The sequence below is a fragment of the Mesoplodon densirostris genome, chromosome 16 (assembly GCF_025265405.1).
Source record: "Mesoplodon densirostris isolate mMesDen1 chromosome 16, mMesDen1 primary haplotype, whole genome shotgun sequence".
NCBI lineage: Eukaryota > Metazoa > Chordata > Mammalia > Artiodactyla > Ziphiidae > Mesoplodon > Mesoplodon densirostris.
The window spans coordinates 14,077,041-14,096,334 of NC_082676.1; the positions used below are offsets into that span (position 1 = coordinate 14,077,041).

General features: G+C 46.6%; 1 protein-coding gene across 10 annotated transcripts in view; it reads left to right on the forward strand.

The window, feature by feature from the left end:
* ZMYND8 (zinc finger MYND-type containing 8) overlaps positions 1 to 19,294 on the forward strand; it is a 134,075-nt gene that overhangs the window by 36,510 nt on the left and 78,271 nt on the right. For 8 of the 10 annotated variants that reach the window (XM_060119812.1, XM_060119809.1, XM_060119816.1 and 5 more), the window contains 3 exons: positions 3,366 to 3,514; positions 14,450 to 14,668; positions 18,134 to 18,247. In XM_060119812.1, coding sequence (XP_059975795.1) covers positions 3,366 to 3,514; positions 14,450 to 14,668; positions 18,134 to 18,247 — 482 coding nt within the window. The remainder of the gene's footprint in view (positions 1 to 3,365; positions 3,515 to 14,449; positions 14,669 to 18,133; positions 18,248 to 19,294) is intronic. The other 2 variants (XM_060119815.1, XM_060119817.1) reach the window with 1 other exon arrangement.

The window sequence follows — 19,294 nt, forward strand, 5'->3', positions numbered from 1 at the left end:
CGGCCCACAGGCCCAGCCGCTCTGCGGCACACGGGATCCTCCCGGACCGGGGCACGAACCCGTGTCCCCTGCATCGGCAGGCGGACTCTCAACCACTGCGCCACCAGGGAAGCCCCATACTGTTTTTTTTTTTTTTTTTTTTTTTCCCAGTACGCTGGCCTCTCACTGCTGTGGCCTCTCCCGTTGCGGAGCACAGGCTCCGGACGCGCAGGCTCAGCGGGCATGGCTCACGGGCCTAGCCGCTCCGCGGCATGTGGGATCCTCCCGGACAGGGGCATGAACCCATGTCCCCTGCATCGGCAGGCGGACTCTCAACCACTGTGCCACCACGGAAGCCCGCCCCATACTGTTTTTTTTTTTTTCGGTATGTGGGCCTCTCACCGTTGTGGCCTCTCCTGTTGCGGAGCACAGGCTCCGGATGCGCAGGCCCAGTGGCCCAGCTGCTCCGCGGCATGTGGGATCCTCTCAGACCAGGGCACGAACCCGTGTCCCCTGCATTGGCAGGCAGACTCTCAACCACTGTGCCACCAGGGAAGCCCCCCATACTGTTTTTTTTTTTTTTTTTTTTTTTTTTTTTTTTTTTTGCGGTATGCGGGCCTCTCACTGTTGTGGCCTCCCCCGCTGCGGAGCACAGGCTCCGGACGCGCAGGCTCCGGACGCGCAGGCTCAGCGGCCATGGCTCACGGGCCCAGCCGCTCCGCGGCACATGGGATCCTCCCAGACCGGGGCACGAACCCGTATCCCCTGCATCGGCAGGCGGACTCTCAACCACTTGCGCCACCAGGGAGGCCCTCCCCATACTGTTTTGATTACTGTGGCTTTGTAGTATAATCTGAAGTCAGGGAGCGAGAGTCCTCCAGCGCTGTTCTTTCTTAAGATCGTTTTGGCTATTCGGGGTCTTCTGTGTTCCCATACGAATTTTAAAGTTATTTGTTCTAGTTCTGTGAAGAATGCCATTGGTATTTTCATGTGTTGCTCTTTTAACGTGATGCAGAAGCTTGGAGATTGTCATACGTCAGTTTGTCTAGAGGTGCCTCATTCTTCTTCATGGCTGTATCCCGCAGTATGTTATCAGGCCAGCTCCCAGTTTGTGGACACGTAAGTCCTTTCTAGTCTTAAGTATAACACACAGTGCTGCAGTTGAATCATCTTGCATGTGCATTGCTGCCCTGTGACCACGTCTGTAGAACGTGCTTCTAGGAGGAGATGGTTGGGTCAAAGACCCTATAGAGAAAGTGAGAGTTTTTACATATGGTGGGGAAGTGGGCTGAGGATCCCTGTGGGAATGAGAGGAGGTGCTCTCTGGGGAAGCTTGCCAATCCCAGGCTGCGTCTTCTTAGTGCATTTTCCCACTAACTAGCTGTTGTGTGCTGCTGGGCCAACCCTTTGGGTTCTCCAGGCCGCTGTTCTGATGTCTGTGGGATGGTCCCCTGACTCTGGGGTCTCTTCTCCCTCAAGGTGTCTGTGGTTAGCATTTAATTTCCTCTCTGGGCTGTGTCTCAGTACAGCAACCTGAACATTTGTTCAGGATTTTCCTGCAGTCGGCCTGGTGAGCCTGGGGAATTCCCCTGTGTAGATTGGATTTTGAAAAAGTGGTCCATTGTCTTTATGAGCGTGCTGGAGGACGCTCCAGCTTTCCGTCAAAAGTAAACCACTAGGAGGCCTTACATGTGGCCATCTTGGACCCTGTTGATCTGCCCCAGTGGCTCCTGTCCAAAGGGCTGTGACACACAGCACAGCCTGCGTGCTGGGACTTGCCTGAGAGGTAACCCTGGACGGGGAACGTCATCAGGCCATCTTTGTGGATAGTCATCTTTCCGGTCTCCGCATCCCGTCTCATCACCTGTGCTCCCGGCATAGCTTTCTCCTCTTCTGGTGCCTGTAGCTTTCATTCTTCAAGGATAGAAGGTGCCCCTGGGCATTCCATTGTATCCTCCCTAAGCTAACAGGACAGCCATCTGGCATGGAATGGATTAAAATCTTCGCAGGTGAAGATTGGATGGTGGTGGAATTGTATGTGTGTGTGTTTTTTTTTTTTTCTATTTTTTTATTAGTTTCTGCTTTATAACAAAGTGAATCAGTCATACATATACATCTGTTCCCACATCCCCTCCCTCATGCATCTCCCTCCCTCCCACCCTCTGTGTGTGTGTTTTTAAATTGCAATAATCTATATTTTTTGTTTGTTTTTTATAAATTTATTTACTTATTTATATTTGGCTGCATTGCGTCTTCGCTGCTGCGCGCGGGCTTTCTCTAGTTGCGGCGAGCGAGGGCTACTCTTCGTTGCGGTGCGTGTCCTTCTCATTGCAGTGGCTTCTCTTGTGGAGCACGGGCTCTAGGCACGCGGGCTTCAGTAGTTGTGGCACGCGGGCTCAGTAGTTGTGGCACGCGGGCTCAGTAGTTGGGCTTGTGGGCTCTAGAGCGCAGGCTCAGTAGCTGTGGCACACAGGCTTAGTTGCTCCACGGCATGTGGGATCTTCCTGGACCAGGGCTCAAACCTGTGTCCCCTGCATTGGCAGGCGGATTCTTAACCACTGCGCCACCAGGGAAGTCCCAAGTGTATGTGTTTTAACGAGATGCTGGGAGAATAAAAATAGAAAGGGATGGATCGGCAAGGGTGGGGTTGGCATTTTTCAGATGAGAATCGGGTGAGAATGTAGTTTGCGTTGATCTCTTTGGAGGAGAGTCGCAAACTTGATGCCTACTGGTGACTGGGCCACGGGGACTCTGGTGGGTGGGGTGTATTTTTTTACACAGTTATACTTTTTTTAACCTGATAAACATGAATAAATGTTGTCTTCCACCACGAAGTATGTTTGCCTTCATTTTCTTGAAGTGTGTGGCCTTCTTTTCTTGGCCTGTCTCCTATGGTTTCCTGCTTTTGCCATCAGACATGGGTGTGTGACAGCTCACGGCAGCTGGGTCATGGCCTCGTCAACAGGGACACAGTAGGGAAGGGTGGGGACTGTGACAAAATGGGGGGCATTTTCCCGTCTAAAAAGTGGCTGGCTGGTATTCAGCTCTATCTGGTCCCATAAGGCCCTGCAGGCCCTGATTTTTTTTTTTTTTTTTTAAATAGAAGCCCCAAATCTAGGGTATTATGTGAAGTTTCTTAATTTTTATATTTTGGCAGCGAATTAAAATTTTTACAGTAATGTTAATGTCAGCTAAAGAAAGACCGACTGACCTCTGAGACAAGCAATGAAGATGGGGGGTGGGGGGGGAGTATATTCTAGGAGGAAGGTCACTAAAATGGCATTAGGTTTGGGGACAAAATAGGTTGTGTCCCTAACACCCCCTTCCTGTGGGGCCTAGTCCTCCCCGATTGCTTTAAAATATGTGGTCCTGTGTGTCTCTTTCAGATCCTGGCTCCACAGAGAGAACAGCCCAGAAAAGAAAGTTCCCCAGCCCTCCGCATTCCTCCAATGGCCACTCGCCACAGGACACATCAACAAGCCCCATTAAAAAGAAAAAGAAACCCGGCTTACTGAACAATAACAATAAAGAGCAGGTAAAAGGCCAGTGGGATTGGCGTCCACACCCGGGGGACAAAGGCTGTCGTTTTTCTAACCACCGGTGCGCTTGGCATTTAGCAAGCTGCCTTGCTCCGGCTGTCATTTGCATAGGACAAGAAGGACAGCTCAAAGTGGGCCTGTGCAGAAATTTCCAGTGGGTTTTTCAGATCTCTTTGGGGGACAAGGGCAGTGACCCAGATAAGATACCGTGCTCTAGGATTTGGGGATTTTCCTTGGATTTCTTTTTCCACGCCTTAGGACTGTTTGTTTGCCCATGTGGCCTGAGGGTGTTGCCCTCCTAGGCTGTGCCCATAGGACAGTGCCGAGCTCTGCCTGGAGGTGGTTGTGTGGCTGAGGCATGCTCCCTTCTGCTCTCAATTTTCTCATCTGTAAAAGAATGGGTTTAGGTCTGTGGTGAGAGACAGCTGCCCTCCTACCCACTGCCCACTGCAACTTGGGTAATTGGTCACTATGCATCCTTCTCAGAGTGCACAGTCTCTGGCAGACTCCACCCTCCCTCAGCAGCCAGGACCAGTCAACTAGATGCATAAATCTATGCCATCTTGGATCTTGTCTCAGGAACCTTGTAGCTCTAAAATTCTCTGCTGCAGGCTAGCTACTCTTTTGACTTAAAAAAATGAGAGGTGTTTTAGTGGACTATGAGGTCAAGTCTCCTAGCGTTGGAGGAAACAGGATGCCCAGCAGGTCTGATATCATTTCAGCGGGGATTCATGGGGATGTATTCATCGATTTGTGCAGATTATGGATGCCGAAGTGGGCCCTGGGGATTTGAGGTTGAATAAAACAAGATTGTTGCTTTCGCGGGAAGAAACCTAGCAATGGTTAAATGACCAGGACTGTGAGAGGGGGACATTTCTGTGCGTGAATCTATTTTCTCTCTCAGAATTACATAGTGAAGTGCCAGCTCTCCTGTTCTCTTGAGGCTCTGGGCAAGTTAACCTCTTTGTGTCTTGTCTTCTCACTTACTGAAATGGGAATAATGATCTTAGTGCTACCAAACTTGCAGGGCTGTTGTGAAGAGGAATTGATCTAAGTGACATAAATAATAATAATTAAAGTTAAGCCAGGGCTTCCCTGGTGGTGCCGTGGTTGAGAATCCGCCTGCCAATGCAGGGGACACAGGTTCGAGCCCTGCTCTGGGAAGATCCCACAAGCCGCGGAGAAACTAAGCCCGTGAGCCACAACTACTGAACCCGTGAGCCGCAACTACTGAGCCCACATGCCACAACTACTGAGCCCACATGCCACAACTGCTGAAGCCCACGCACCTAGAGCCTGTGCTCCACAGCAAGAGAAACCACCGCAATGAGAAGCCCACGCACCGCAATGAAGAGCAGCCCCCACTCGCCACAACTAGCAAAAGCCTGCGCACAGCAACGAAGACCCAACGCAGCCAAAAATAAAATAAGTAAATTAAAAAAAAAGAAGTTAAGCCAGAGTCTACATTAAGAGGAATAGTCACCCAGACTATCCATGAAATAATTAAACAACAGCTGTGGAAATGTTCTAGGCCTGCACTGTACAGTGGGATAGTCACAAGCCATGTGTGGCCACTGAGCATTTGCAAAAGTGGCAGATGTGCCTGAGGAACTGAATTTTTAATAAATTTAAGTGGCCACCTCTGGTTCGTAGCTTCTGCGTTGAATAGCCCAGATTTAATGAATTGGGAATCCTATTATAGGAGGAAAAACTGGTGAGTTCTAAGTAAACTTCTGGGAGGAATTGCAATTTGAAAAAACATGTATACTAATAGTGTTGGTGAGAATAATACTAAAAGCAGAACTTACAGTGTGCCCATCCTGTTGTAAGCCTTTTTTTGTGTGTTAATGTTTATAATGATGCTGTGAGGAAGGGCTGCAGTTGTGTCCATTTTACTGATGAAAAACACAGAGGTTCAGAGAGGTTAAGTCACCTCCCCAAGGCCTCACAGTGAGTAAGAAGCTTACATTTGCCTGGCTGGCTTGAAGCCGGTGACCACCCACCCCTGTCACCCGGGAACCATCCCATAGCTGTCGAGCTTGAAGACTAAGAAAGAAACACGAAGGCTATAAATAATCCTCAAACCTTAATTTACGGCAAACCCTCTCTTACCCGTTCCCATAAGTCATGAAGCAGATATTGTCCCCCTTGGACAGAGACGGTCTCCTAGTGGCTCCTCTGTGTGTGTGCACACATGCACTCGTGCTTTGTGACTTCCTTCTGTCCTTTTAAGAATTGGCTCACATAAAAAAAAAAAAGAAAAAGATAAAAGACATTAAGAAAAAGAATTGGCTCACATCTCTCTCTCTAGAAACTGATCAACTCTTAGGCACTTCACACATTTTCTTCTCTCTCTTCCTCATCCACGTGTTCATACCACTTCTATAACACTTAAGCCTCGTGACCACAATGGTGTGTTTGTAAATCTCTGTCCCCCTCTGGTAGGAGCCTCAGAAAGTGGTCAGTGTCCAGTGGCTGCTTTCGCCCCAGCGTTGGACACAGGGCGGGAGCTCATGAATACAGAATGCACTGTGGATGTGGAACAGAGTAGGGGTGACTGGACACAGGGCACGGTTATGCTTCTGAAGATGATTCTCCTATCTGCAGTACGGACAGAAGAGTTAACGGAGCCATGGCTCTGGAGGGAAGGGCTCCAGACCTGGAGACCTGACTCCTTCCTGTCCCGCTGCATCTGGGAAACTCACTGTGGGACCTTGTCAGTTGCTTTCCCATTTCTGAGCTTCAGTTACCTTGTAAAATAGGGTTTGGACTAGGAACATTCTAAGGTTGATTGTAGGTTTTTGTTTTTCACATCTAAAACTCCCTGGGGCTGAATGGCCAGGAGTTGGCAAAGGAGAAATAGCCTTAACTGTAAAGAAAAGAAATTCCTGACCCTTGACCCCATAATTCATTCCAGCTTGTAGTGTTTGTATAGAAGGGGGCACCCTCCCTCAAGCACAGTCTGTTTTCCTAAGAGGAACTGAAATCTTAAAAAAAAAATTCTTCTGGGCATGTTTTTCTTTTCTTTTCTTCCCTTTCCCTTTTCTTTCCTCTTTTAGATTATAGAATTGAAAAAAATTATGGAATTAAAAGCAAAATGTACATCTGCATATGCCGGGTTTTACCAACGTAATTTCTGTTAGTCACCAACGTTTGAAGATCATGAGATTTCAAAAAACAACTTGTATTTCTGGGTTCCTATAAAAACTCAGAAAAATCCAGCAATAGCAGGAGCTGAGTAGAGCCTGCTCTATAGACACGGGGCCTGTGTGCTCTAGTTTTCCGCACTCCCCACCCCTCCCTTATGTGGCACACCCTGCCAGCTTTGCTCATTCCTTCTGCCTCTGGTCTTAGGCGGTCAGGTTCTTTTGATTTTTGATTTTTCTTTACTCTGAGGTTGTTCTAGTGTTATAAAAAGAAAGACATTCTAGCATAATAACCCCCCCGCTCCCGTATTTTTCCATTTTTGGTAGAGACGTTTTATTATGAAGTGGAGATACGGCTTTTTTTTTTTTTTTTTTTTTAACTCACATCACTCTGTTATTGGTCAAATCAGTCATACAATCAACTGGGTCATTCCATCGCTGGATGACTTGAATAATTTTTTTTTTAATACAGCAGGTTCTTATTAGTCATGCATTTTATACACATCAGGGTATACATGTCAATCCCAATCGCCCAATTCATCACACACACACCCCCACCCCCCGCCGCTTTCCCCCCTTGGTGTCCATATGTTTGTTCTCTACATCTGTGTCTCTATTTCTGCCCTGCAAACCGGTTCATCTGTACCATTTTTCTAGGTTCCACATATATGCGTTAATATACGATATTTGTATTTCTCCTTCTGACTTAACTTCACTCTGTATGACAGTCTCTAGATCCATCCACGTCTCTACAAATGACCCAATTTCGTTCCTTTTTATGGCTGAGTAATATTCCATTGTATATATGTACCACATCTTCTTTATCCATTCATCTGTTGATGGGCATTTAGGTTGCTTCCATGACCTGGGTGTTATAAATAGTGCTGCCATGAACATTGGGGTGCATGTGTTTTTTGAATTATCGTTTTCTCTGGGCATATGCCCAGTAGTGGGATTGCTGGGTCATATGGTAATTCTATTTTTAGATTTTTAAGGAACCTCCATACTGTTCTCCATAGTGGCTGTATCAATTTACATTCCCACCAACAGTGCAAGAGGGTTCCCTTTTCTCCACACCCTCTCCAGCATTTGTTGTTTGTAGATTTTCTGGTGATGCCCATTCTAACTGGTGTGAGGTGATACCTCATTGTAGTTTTGATTTGCATTTCTCTAATAATTAGTGCTGTTGAGCAGCTTTTCATGTGCTTCTTGGCCATCTGTATGTCTTCTTTGGAGAAATGTCTATTTAGGTCTTCTGCCCATTTTTGGATTGGGTTGTTTGTTTTTTTAATATTGAGCTGCATGAGCTGTTTATATATTTTGGGGATGAATCCTTTGTCGGTTGATTTAAGGTTTCACCCATTTTTCATATATTGGGAATTCATTACTTTCAGGGGAATTTTAAGAAGAGGTTTAGAATGCACTTTATTTTTAGGGGAAAGAATATTCTGAGGTTTATAATTAATTTTTTAAAAAATTATTTATTTATTTTTGGCTGTGTTGGGTCTTCGTTGCTACGCATGGGCTTTCTCTAGTTGCAGCGAGCGGGGGCTACTCTAAGTTGCGGTGCGCGGGCTTCTCATTGCGGTGGCTCCTCTTGTTGCTCTAGGCACGCGGGCTTCAGTAGTTGTGGCATGTGGGCTCAGTAGTTGTGGCGCACAGGCTTAGTTGCTCTGCGGCACGTGGGATCTTCCCGGACCAGGGCTCGAACCCATGTCCCCTGCATTGGCAGGCAGAGTCTTAACCACTGCGCCACCAGGGAAGTCCTATAATTAATTTTTTTACAGCCTTTTTGTCTAGTGATTTTACCTCTTAGGAAAGGTTTGAAAACATCTAGGTGCTTTTTTCTTGGGACTGCTGGTGGGGGACATCCCAAAGCCTGGAAGGGTGCTTCTGGCATTGTGAGGAGGAGGGTCTGGTCGCTAAATGTCCTATGGTAGACGTGGCAAGAAATACCTTGTCCCAAGTGACATTGGCCCTTTACTGTAAAATACCAATCTAATCTGTAGTTCTTGGGACATTTTGAGTTTGAGTCCTTTTGGGAGGTTCCCCTTCCCCTCCCCTCCCCTCCCCCCCTCCATCCCTCTTTTCTTTTTCTTTTCTTTCGTTTTCTTTCTCATTAAAGGATCGAACAATAATCTGCTAACAGGGCTTCCCTGGTGGCTCAGTGGTTGAGAGTCCGCCTGCCAATGCAGGGGACACGGGTTCGTGCCCCAGTCCGGGAAGATCCCACATGCCGCGGAGCGGCTGGGCCCGTGAGCCATGGCTGCTGAGCCTGCGCGTCCGGAGCCTGTGCTCCGCAACGGGAGAGGCCACAGCAGTGAGAGGCCCACGTACTGCAAAAAAAAAAAAAAAAAAAAAAATCTGCTAACAGATTGGTGCAAAATGGCCTTAGGTGTATGTTTGATCGAATATGGCACAGAAATGACAGGGCCCCTCTTGTCTCCTCTGAGTACAGGGGTATACGTATTATAAAGAGGTGGGCCAGGACTTATTTTGCTGGGCCCATGCATTGTCTTAAAAACTGGGACATTTCATAGAAGCTCCTTGTTGGGTGGGGGCAGTGTGTTAAGAGCTGAGACAGGTCAGGGGACAGACAGCAGGATTGCCCGCTTTTCCCTGAGGCCAGGCAGCCCCTGGTGTGTGTGTCTGCCTGGCGGCCTTGATCACTGGAGCTGAGAGCCCTGAAGACAGGCACGTACTCTGCCCCTCCCGCCGTCTCGCCAGCATTGAGGCTGGGTGCCAGCATCATCCTCACACTCCAGGGCTAAGCGGTCTTTCTTTATTTTGCAGTCCTTGTGCTTTTATCAAATGCAGGAGAATGCAGGCCAGAACCAGGACTGTTTTCATTCATCTGTGTTCCCTATGTGGCCCCAGAAGGAATTTGAGTCTGTGGTCCTCTCCCCCCAGCCCCTGGCCCCCCAGACATGTACCCTGTGCTCACACACAGCCCCAGAACCCATCCTCTGGTTTTTGCAGACCAGGTGTGGCCCAGAGCCTGTTTCTGTAAATAAAGTTTACCTGAACAAAGCCACGTCCACTCAGTGACATCTCATCTGCAGTCGGTTCTGCTTTCCTTTGACAAGAGTTGAGTCATTGCAGTAGAGACCACACGACCTGCAAAGCTTCAACTGTTTACTTACTATCTTTATAGAATCCTTTTATAGAGAAAGTTTGCTGGCTCCTGGTGTAGACCGAGGTGTTCCAGAAGTGAATGAACAAGCCTATTTCTTGTTAAGCTGGCCTGTGGAAGAAGCAGGGAATGTGAACATGTGTGCTCACAGCCTGCAGTTAATCTCATAGCAACACGGGTTGTAGCCTGCTTGCCTTACTAGCAGGCTGGGAACGCACCTTGTGCATGTGAGGGAGAAAAATCAGAAACTCATTCTACCTGAAATGATTTGCCTTTCCTTTTTTAAATGTTCCGTATTTGTTATCAGATTATTTTTACGGAGCAGGAAACACAAGCAGCAGATAAGGCAGGTATCTGATTGACAAGGCTATTACTAGGCAGCTAGTTCTCAGCAACAGCTGCTGTTTCGAGAAAGGATGAAACTCCTGAAAAGAGTAGGGGGCAACCTGGCCCTCCCTCCTCATGGTCCTCCCAGGAACGCCCACCCCTGGCTAGGTGAGGGTAGGGGCAGGGACAGGGGGTGGGGGAAGCTTCTCAAGTGGCAATACCCCACCTTATATTAGATGCAAAGGACTTAGGTTGCCGGCTAGAGAGCTGAGCTGTAATATTCGATTCTTCTAGTTTCATTTAGGTCTTAGTGACTCTTCCTATCCTATTATTAACTTACTGAAAGGAAGTTGGGCCCTGAAATACAGCTTACAGCTATCTTGCAAAAGCCACAAAGCATCCTGGAAGACTCCACTCAGGTTAGAAATAGTTCTGCTTGCTTGATATGTACAGTTTATCTTTCTTTTTTTTTTTCTTTTTTTTTTTTTTTGTGGTATGCGGGCCTCTCACTATTGTGGCCTCTCCTGTTGCGGAGCACAGGCTCTGGGTGCGCAGGCTCAGCGGCCATGGCCCACGGGCCCAGCCGCCATGGCCCACAGGCCCAGCCACTCCGCGGCATGTGGGATCCTCCCAGACTGGGGTACAAACCCGTGTCCCCTGCATCGGCAGGCAGACTCTCAACCACTGCGCCACCAGGGAAGCCCAACAGTCTATCTTTCAATGGGCGTTCCTCCCCCTCCCCCGGCCCTCCCCAACATTCTTCCCCATAGAAACTCAAACAACCATTTTCCTAGGCAGACAGCAGATCCTCTACATGGATGGCTGTCAACTGAGGGCAGTTTTGCCCCCGCCCAGGGACACTGGGCAGTGTCTGGAGACATTTTTGGTTGTCATAATTTTGTGCATGGGGGTAGGGGGGCTGCCACCGGCATCTAGCCAAGGGTGATGCTACACATCCTACAGTGCACAGGACAGCTCCCTGAAGCAAAGAATTTTCTGGCCCAAGATGTCATATGAATTGAGAACTCCTTGCTCTAGATGCTGTTATCTTTTTATGTCCCCTCTAGTATGTTTTTAGATATCTTCCGAATTTTCAGATTTTTTTTCCTCTTCAGCTTTTTGCATTAAGCAGAAGTTATTATTATTTTTAAAAAAGTTTTATTGGAGGATAGCTGATTTACAATGTTGTGTTAGTTTCAGGTGTACAGCAAAGTGAATCAGTTCTGCATATACATATATCTACTCTTTTTTTAGGTTCTTTTCCCATATAGGCCATTATGGAGTATTGAGTAGAGTTCCCTGTGCTATACAGTAGGTCCTTATTAGTTACCTATTTTATATATAGTAGTATGTATATGTCAATCCCAATCTCCCAATTTATCCCCCTCCCCCCCTTACCCCCTAGTAACTGTAAATTTGTTTAAGCCGAAGTTATTTTGGATTACAGAGAATGTTCTGTGAGGGGTCACTTAATCATCAGAATCTCTTCTGCATCCAGCAGCATCTTTTGTGGGGCACAGGGACGAGAGAAAGTGCTCGGAGACCTGAGTGGGAGTCCTTGCTCTGGGCTTGGGGGTCCGATAAGTCTTTTTAACCTAGTTTTCTCATCTGTCTAGTAAGACTAAGTGGTGTCTCCCCTGAGTACCTCTCTTGGTGATGGTGAGGACAAAATGAAGATGGTGTGTGTGACAATATGTTGGAAAACGTAACGTGGAAGGAATAGCGTAACGATGATGTTAATTCTCTGGAAACCAAGGAGAGCGCTCTATTTTAAATGTTGAACAGAAATAGGGCAGTAACCAAGTTCAAGAATTGTGCAATTGCCCTTACAAGTCGTAGCTGTTTTCTTAGTAGAAGTGAGAGTTGGGGGGCTTAGGATTGGTTCATAAAGAACTGCTAAATAAGCGTCTGTGAGGCTCTTTATCAACGAAGGTGGAAGTAGCAGGCATTTTGAGAACATTAAAACTTCATAATAAAAACCAGGAGTGAGAGGACTTCCCTGGTGGCGCAGTGGTTAGGACTCCATGCTCCCAATGCAAGGGGCCCGGGTTCGATCCCTTGTCAGGGAACTAGATCCCACATGCATGCCGCAACTAAGAGTTCGCATACCACAACTAAGGAGCCCACATGCCACAACTAAGACCTGGCACAACCAAATAAATAAATAAATATTAAACAAAACAAAACAAAACAAAAACCAGGAGCGAGACGGGTGCCTGTAATCTTGGTCACTCTTCCTTGTTATCTTGAGGGTCCTAGTCAGTAAAATAAGGAAAACAGAAAAGTGATGTAAAAATATTAGACACGGACAGACAAAACTAATGTTACTTAGAGATGGTAAGATTTTTATTTTTTTATTTTTTTTTTTTTTTTGCTGTACGCGGGCCTCTCACCGCTGTGGCCCCTCCCGTTGCGGAGCACAGGCTCCGGACACACAGGCTCCGCGGCCATGGCTCGCGGGCCCAGCCGCTCCGCGGCATGTGGGATCCTCCGGGATCGGGGCACGAACCCGCGTCCCCTGCATCGGCAGGCGGACTCTCAACCACTGCGCCACCAGGGAGGCCCGAGATGGTAAGATTTTTAATCAATGAACTATCAGAACTGTTTATATATGAGGTCGGTATTAAAAATCTAACAGGGTATCCCTGGTGGCGCAGTGGTTGGGAGTCCGCCTGCCGATGCAGGGGACACGGGTTTGTGCCCCGGTCCGGGAAGATCCCACATGCCGCGGAGCGGCTGGGCCCGTGAGCCATGGCCGCTGAGCCTGCGCGTCCGGAGCCTGTGCTCCGCAACGGGAGAGGCCACAGCAGTGAGAGGCCCGCGTACCGCAAAAAAAAAAAAAAAAAAAAAAAAAAATCTAACAGCGCTTCTATATACCAACGAGAACTATTTAGAAACTGAAATTGGAAAAGGTCCTATTCACAGCAGCAACAAGAATTATGCAGCCCCTAACCAGTATATGAGATCTTTATGGAGGAAACTGTCATGTTTTACTGAAAGACAGGAAAAAGCTTGTTATACAAGGAGGTTTATTCAGAGGTAGGCCCTGTGGTTGTGGCTGAGCTGTTGTCCATGGAATCAAGGCTAAAGTGGGTCGAGTAGCTTTCTCAAGGTCACACAGCCAGTTACCAGGTCATTTTGACACTTACCACCAGACTTTCTCATACTTCCTAAACAGGATTTCTTACTGGTTTCCAGTAGGCATTTTCCCAACGAGTTTCTTCCGAGTGGTTGTGTGAGTTCGGAGAGTGGCTCTGCTGGATTCTATAATACATCACTAGGGGACCATTTCTCTTGCTATTTTGGCCATGAATTGGCCACCCCCCTCTCTCATCTTTCTGCCATTCTTCGTTCGTTCTCAGTAGGAGATGTGGCTTCTCTGCAAACACCAGGACTTATCATGTTGGAGAATCATGGTTTTAGGAAAGCCTCTTGTTGGCTATTAAGTACTTTATGCATTGGGGGTAGACTTTAAAAAATGAATGATCGGGCTTCCCTGGTGACGCAGTGGTTGAGAGTCCGCCTGCCGATGCAGGGGACATGGGTTTGTGCCCCGGTCCGGGAAGATCCCACATGCCGTGGAGCGGCTGGGCCCGTGAGCCATGGCCCCTGAGCCTGCGCGTCTGGAGCCTGTGCTCTGCCACGGGAGAGGCCACAACAGTGAGAGGCTCGCATACCGCAAAAAAAACAAAAACAAACAAACAAACAAACAAAAAATGAATGATCATTTTTGGTGCCTCATTTCCAATGGATCTATTCGACGAAGACCTGTTGTTGAAAGACTCCCAGGGCAAATTGCCATACTTTTCTTGGCTTTGTACATTTAGACTTCCATTTGTTGGACTTTTAACCGTATTAGCAATATTTGTAACGGCGGCGCTGTGTTAAATGCATACATTATACGATCCCATTTAATTCCAGCCACAAGACAGTGATGTTAGTTATTATCATCCCCATTTTACAGATGAGAAAATTGAAGCTGAGGGGTTAAGAGACTTGCCCTGGGTCATGCAGCTGGCAGAGCTAAATTTGAACCCAGGTGTGCCTGGGTTGTAACCATTGTGCTATCCTGCTAGGGCTGCCTGTTAACTCTTAGACACCAGCTTTTCAATCCATGGCCTCTTAAAATACAAGAAAGAAAAATCAATCTTAATATCTAATGACCCGCAAACTCTGTATTAAGTAGAGTAACCCAAGATAGCTTTTTAATGAATGTGTGAAATGCTCTAATTTTCTTCTGTTGTTATTGATGTATTTGTTCAAATTCCTTTTGAGAATGCACATTTGTTTTGAAACCAAACCTGTCTTTCTTGCCTACATTTCAGTCAGAACTAAGACATGGTCCGTTTTACTATATGAAGCAGCCACTCACCACAGACCCTGTTGATGTTGTACCGCAGGATGGACGAAATGATTTCTACTGCTGGGTTTGTCACCGGGAAGGCCAAGTCCTTTGCTGTGAGCTCTGTCCCCGGGTTTATCACGCTAAGTGTCTGAGACTGACATCGGAACCAGAGGGGGACTGGTTTTGTCCTGAATGTGAGGTTAGTTCCTGCTGAATGAATGCATTGTCTGCCTCGTTTCCTCTCCTTTCTTTTCTTCCTTTTATTTCAAAATTTTCAAATAATCCAAACACAAAGAAAAGAAGAGTTTCTTGCCTTCCATCTCTGCTCTATCCTGGTCACCCCCTTTTTTGGACCAACATAGGTAACGGCCTTAGCACTGCAGCTCTTGGAAAGACAGTTGCACTGATTTTTTTTTTTGGCCTCACTGCGTGGCTTGTGGGATCTTAGTTCCCCTAGCAGGGATCGAACCTGCGCCCCCGGCAATGGGAGTGTGGAGTCTTAACCACTGGACCGCCAGGAAGGTCCCCTGCACTGAATATTGATTTTGATTCTTCATGGGTCTTTGGATCACTTTGAGATCTGCAGCCTTCTCTGATTCTCCTGTAATGAACATTCCAGAAGTTATAAACTTCTGACAGTTTGTATGTTTTGAAGAGATCCCACGCTGTTTTCTTCCTTCTTGGATGTTGTCTCCTGCTGCATCATTGAATCATCGGCAGTAGCCAAGCTGGGAAGACTAGTGTTGGTTGTATGTCCCACGTGGTTGCCATCTGGTGCTTTTATTCACGCGACAGCTGTTTCTCCCGTGCCTGTTACATACTAGGGGTTCAACAGTGAACAAAAAGAGGCCTGAATCCCATTCTTTTCAGGAGAAAAGGACAAACACCACAATAAAGTTGTATACCATGTGTTAGAAGAAGAATGTTCTAGAGAAAATGAATTGAAAGTGAGGAATAGGGAGTGAGGGGGGGTGCAGAGTGTTTCCATTTTAAATGACGAAGTCCAGGAAGTCCTCTTAAGATTTAGGAAAGACTTGAAGAAGGGAAGGAGTGAGCCATGGGGCAGTGGGGGGATGGCCTTCCAGGCTGAGGGGGCTGCAGGTACAGAACCCAAGGGAGAAGCACACGGGCATAGTGAAGGGAACGTGCATATTTCATTTGTAGCAAAGCCTAAACGCTCTTCATGAAAACAATTATCGTGGTTTCCACTTTTCTGAGGTGTCTTCTAGTCTCAGCAACTTCCAACTATGATGCTTTTTCAAAATGCTGAAAATAAGAATGTCATCTAGAAAACAAAAACAAATTAAAAAGAAAAACAGAGCTTCCCTGGTGGCGCAGTGGTTAAGAATCCGCCTGCCAATGCAGCGGATGCGCATTCGAGCCCTGGTGCAGGAAGATCCCACATGCCGTGGAGCAACTAAGCCCGTGCGCCACAACTACTGAGCCTGCGCTCTAGAGCCCGCGAGCCTGAGCCCGCGTGCCGCAACTACTGAGCCCTCACGCCTAGAGCCCGTGCTCCTCAACAAGAAAAGCAACTGCAATGAGAAGCCCGCGCACTGCAACGAAGAGTAGCCCCCACTAACCGCAACTAGAGAAAGCCCCTGCGCAGCAACGAAGACCCAATGCAGCCATAAGTAAATAAATAGATAGATAGATTTATTTAAAAAACCCCAAATAATGTCATCTACAAAATCCTTTAATATGGAGTGTCACCTGGATTCAAAGGTATATTGGCATTAGATCTCAAACGCGAGGATGCTTTCTGTGTAGGAATTGGAAAGCTCTCCCAGCTGTCGATAGTGGGGAAAAAGGCAAGCTTTAGGACAGTGTCAGTAGTACTGCTTTTGTGTAGTGGATGCAGCAAAAATCTGTGGAAAGAAAGTAGAGGCCAGGTCAGTATGATGATGACATTTTAATGGTGTTCTACCTCTAAAATTGCAAAAGATGGTCACTGGTTTTCTTTGGGTTCCTATAGACGGAGAGATTGCTCAGCAGTGCCCTCCTGTTCAGAGCCTGAACTCATCCTGCATTTAATGTGGGAACTGGAACCTTCATTTATTTTCTTTTGTCTTGACCTTCCCTTCCCAATTGTTTAATAATTTCACAGAGAAGATAGTGGCTCAGATAGGATGCTTTTGCTGTAAATAATAGATCTTGATGAAAGGCAGCTGAAACCAGAGAGATTTATTATCGTGTATAGAAAGAATCCAGAGGCAGGGCCAGGCCAGCGTTTGGTCAGAGCCAGATTCTTTGCATTTCATTGTTGAGGCAGTGTGTCCCTCATAAGGTGGCTGTTGGGGGTTGTATCACATGTGACTAGATAACAGTCCCCCTGAGAGGAGTGTCTCTTCTCAATCCTTATCAAGCAGAAGACTTTGCTCATCAGCCTCCAGCTGACACGCCCTTGGGCTCATTGGTCAGGATTGGACCACCAGTCCCCACACAGGAAAGGCTCAAAAATGTTTGTTTGGTACTTTCAGTCTGTATCGTGGGAACTGGCCATTGCCAACCAGGAGGACGTGGCCAGGGATGGGGGAGAAGAGGTGAATGCCAGTTGAGCGGGCGACCCAAGTACTGAGTGTGGATAGTTACCTGGAAATGAACTGGAATTCAGACAGACAGGTGTTCTGTGTCTAAGATTTAGAGTCCTGAATTTCTTCTAGTGGTGAATTGGTGAGGTGGTCAACTGGGAAGACTAGCTCTGGTAGCTAAGCAATGAGATCCGGGCGTCACGGACTGATTTCAGCTTATGAGCGCCTCTTGGGTTGCCCTTTTTCTCAGCAACCAACCAGACACGCCTGGAAGTTCCTTTTGGAGGATCAGGAGATCTGAAGAATGGAAATGCAAACCAAATTAATTAGAGAAAACTTTTCTCAGTTCTCCCTACACAGATGGTTCAAGAGTGTTTCCTGATAGCATCTGAATTTACTATTTTTGTTCTGCTGCCTAAGGATTCCGAAGCTCTTAGATCAAGTATCAGATTTACATAGCAGAATCTGGTATCAGACATGTCTTTGATGGGAATTTCTCTTACAAAGTGACATTTATTTCCCACAGAGATAGACAGCTAGACTGCTCCATGGGTAATTTGCCAGAATGTCGTGCGTGGGTTCACATCAGTGGTGACGGAGAATGAAGTCATTTTTATTCTTAGTTCACTACCGTCCCTTGGATTCTTTCTACAGGGAAGATTGTCCCTTTCCAACCATGACGTCATTGAATTAATTCCTTGTCAGTTTCCTGAAAGATAGCCCAGAACCTTGAGAGGATCAAGGAAAGTGGCTGATTCATTGTGTGAAGAGATTACCCTGAAACCATCAGTGGCCTTTCATGTCCTATTCTTGAAACCCAAGGTTATAGCAATGACGATTTTTCAGGTCCTTGCCTACCCCACCCTTTTTTCAGATTATATTGTCTACATGAGCTAAAAACAGTTCTTAATGAGTTAATCGATGGATCGGTGTGCTTCTTAATTTTTATCCACTGATCCAGCACCCAGGTCAAGTAGATTGGAGTGCTCGTCAAGCGAAACAACTGGTCTCATTTAGATGGGAATTATTTTTTACATGTGAACTTACTGGAAAATTAGGAGAAAAGAGAAATGAGTACATGGGATCGTAATTTTTTTTTTCTAACTGGATATTTGTGTGATTTTGATTTGTAGAAGATTACAGTAGCAGAATGCATCGAGACTCAGAGTAAAGCCATGACAATGCTCACCATTGAACAGTTATCCTACCTGCTCAAGTTTGCCATTCAGAAAATGAAACAGCCAGGGGTAAGATGACACTTCCTCTTGTTATAAGTGTGAATGAGAATAGTGACCTTTGTTCTGTTAAATTTTTGTTCCTTGTAGTTGCCTTAGCTTTTCAAACACCTGTGCTTTATTACTCTTTGGGTCTTGTGTGCCCAGATTCAGATACCTGTAAATTAAATTGGACAACGGCATTAAGTTAATTCTCAAAAGTGAGCACTTTGTGAGACCAAAGAGTTTAATCAGGAAATGACATATATTAGAAAGCTGGTGGGGATTTAAAATTCTGAGTGGTTGTGAAGTGAAACCTCAGACTGCATTGGGTAAGGGGGAGTTAGTAGAATTCCATTTCAGTGAGAGAGCTGAGTACAACCCAGTTTCTTTGTAATCAAGGCCTAATGGTGGAACCTTCAGGTAAAACTCAACCAGTGAGATTCCTGTAAAGGGTGAGAATTTTGAAACGGGATTTGATGTACAGCCTTTGCCCTTTAAGGAAAATCTGTATGTGAAAGCAGGCCTGCCATGTTCAGCTGGCAAGCAGTGTACTTCTCCGTGGTTTCCCTCCCAGAAGTCCCAGTCATATCATAGCTGTGATGGTGGTTTTGTAGTTTTTGGTGACAGGTTTCAGAAAGATGGCAGTAAAATACCTTGTTTTTAAAAATAGTATGTTATGGGCTTCCCTGGTGGTGCAGTGGTTGAGAGTCCGCCTGCCAATGCAGGGGACACGGGTTCGTGCCCTGGTCCGGGAGGATCCCACATGCCGCGGAGCAGCTGGGCCTGTGAGCCATGGCCACTGAGCCTGCGCGTCCGGAGCCTGTGCTCCGCAATGGCAGAGGCCACAACAGTGAGAGGCCCGTGTACCGCAAAAAATAAAAAAATAATATGTTATGATAAGATAATCAACATGTTATGACATTTTTCCTGTGGAAACTTGGGTTCTTGGGTAGGGTTCTTTTCCGATTTACACAAAGGCACCATATGGGCTAGTGGTGACCCTTTGTGAAACTCTTCAGAGTTTGCTTTCTAAGTCAAATAAATGTAATTTAAATGTAGATTCTGAGTGCTTTTAGT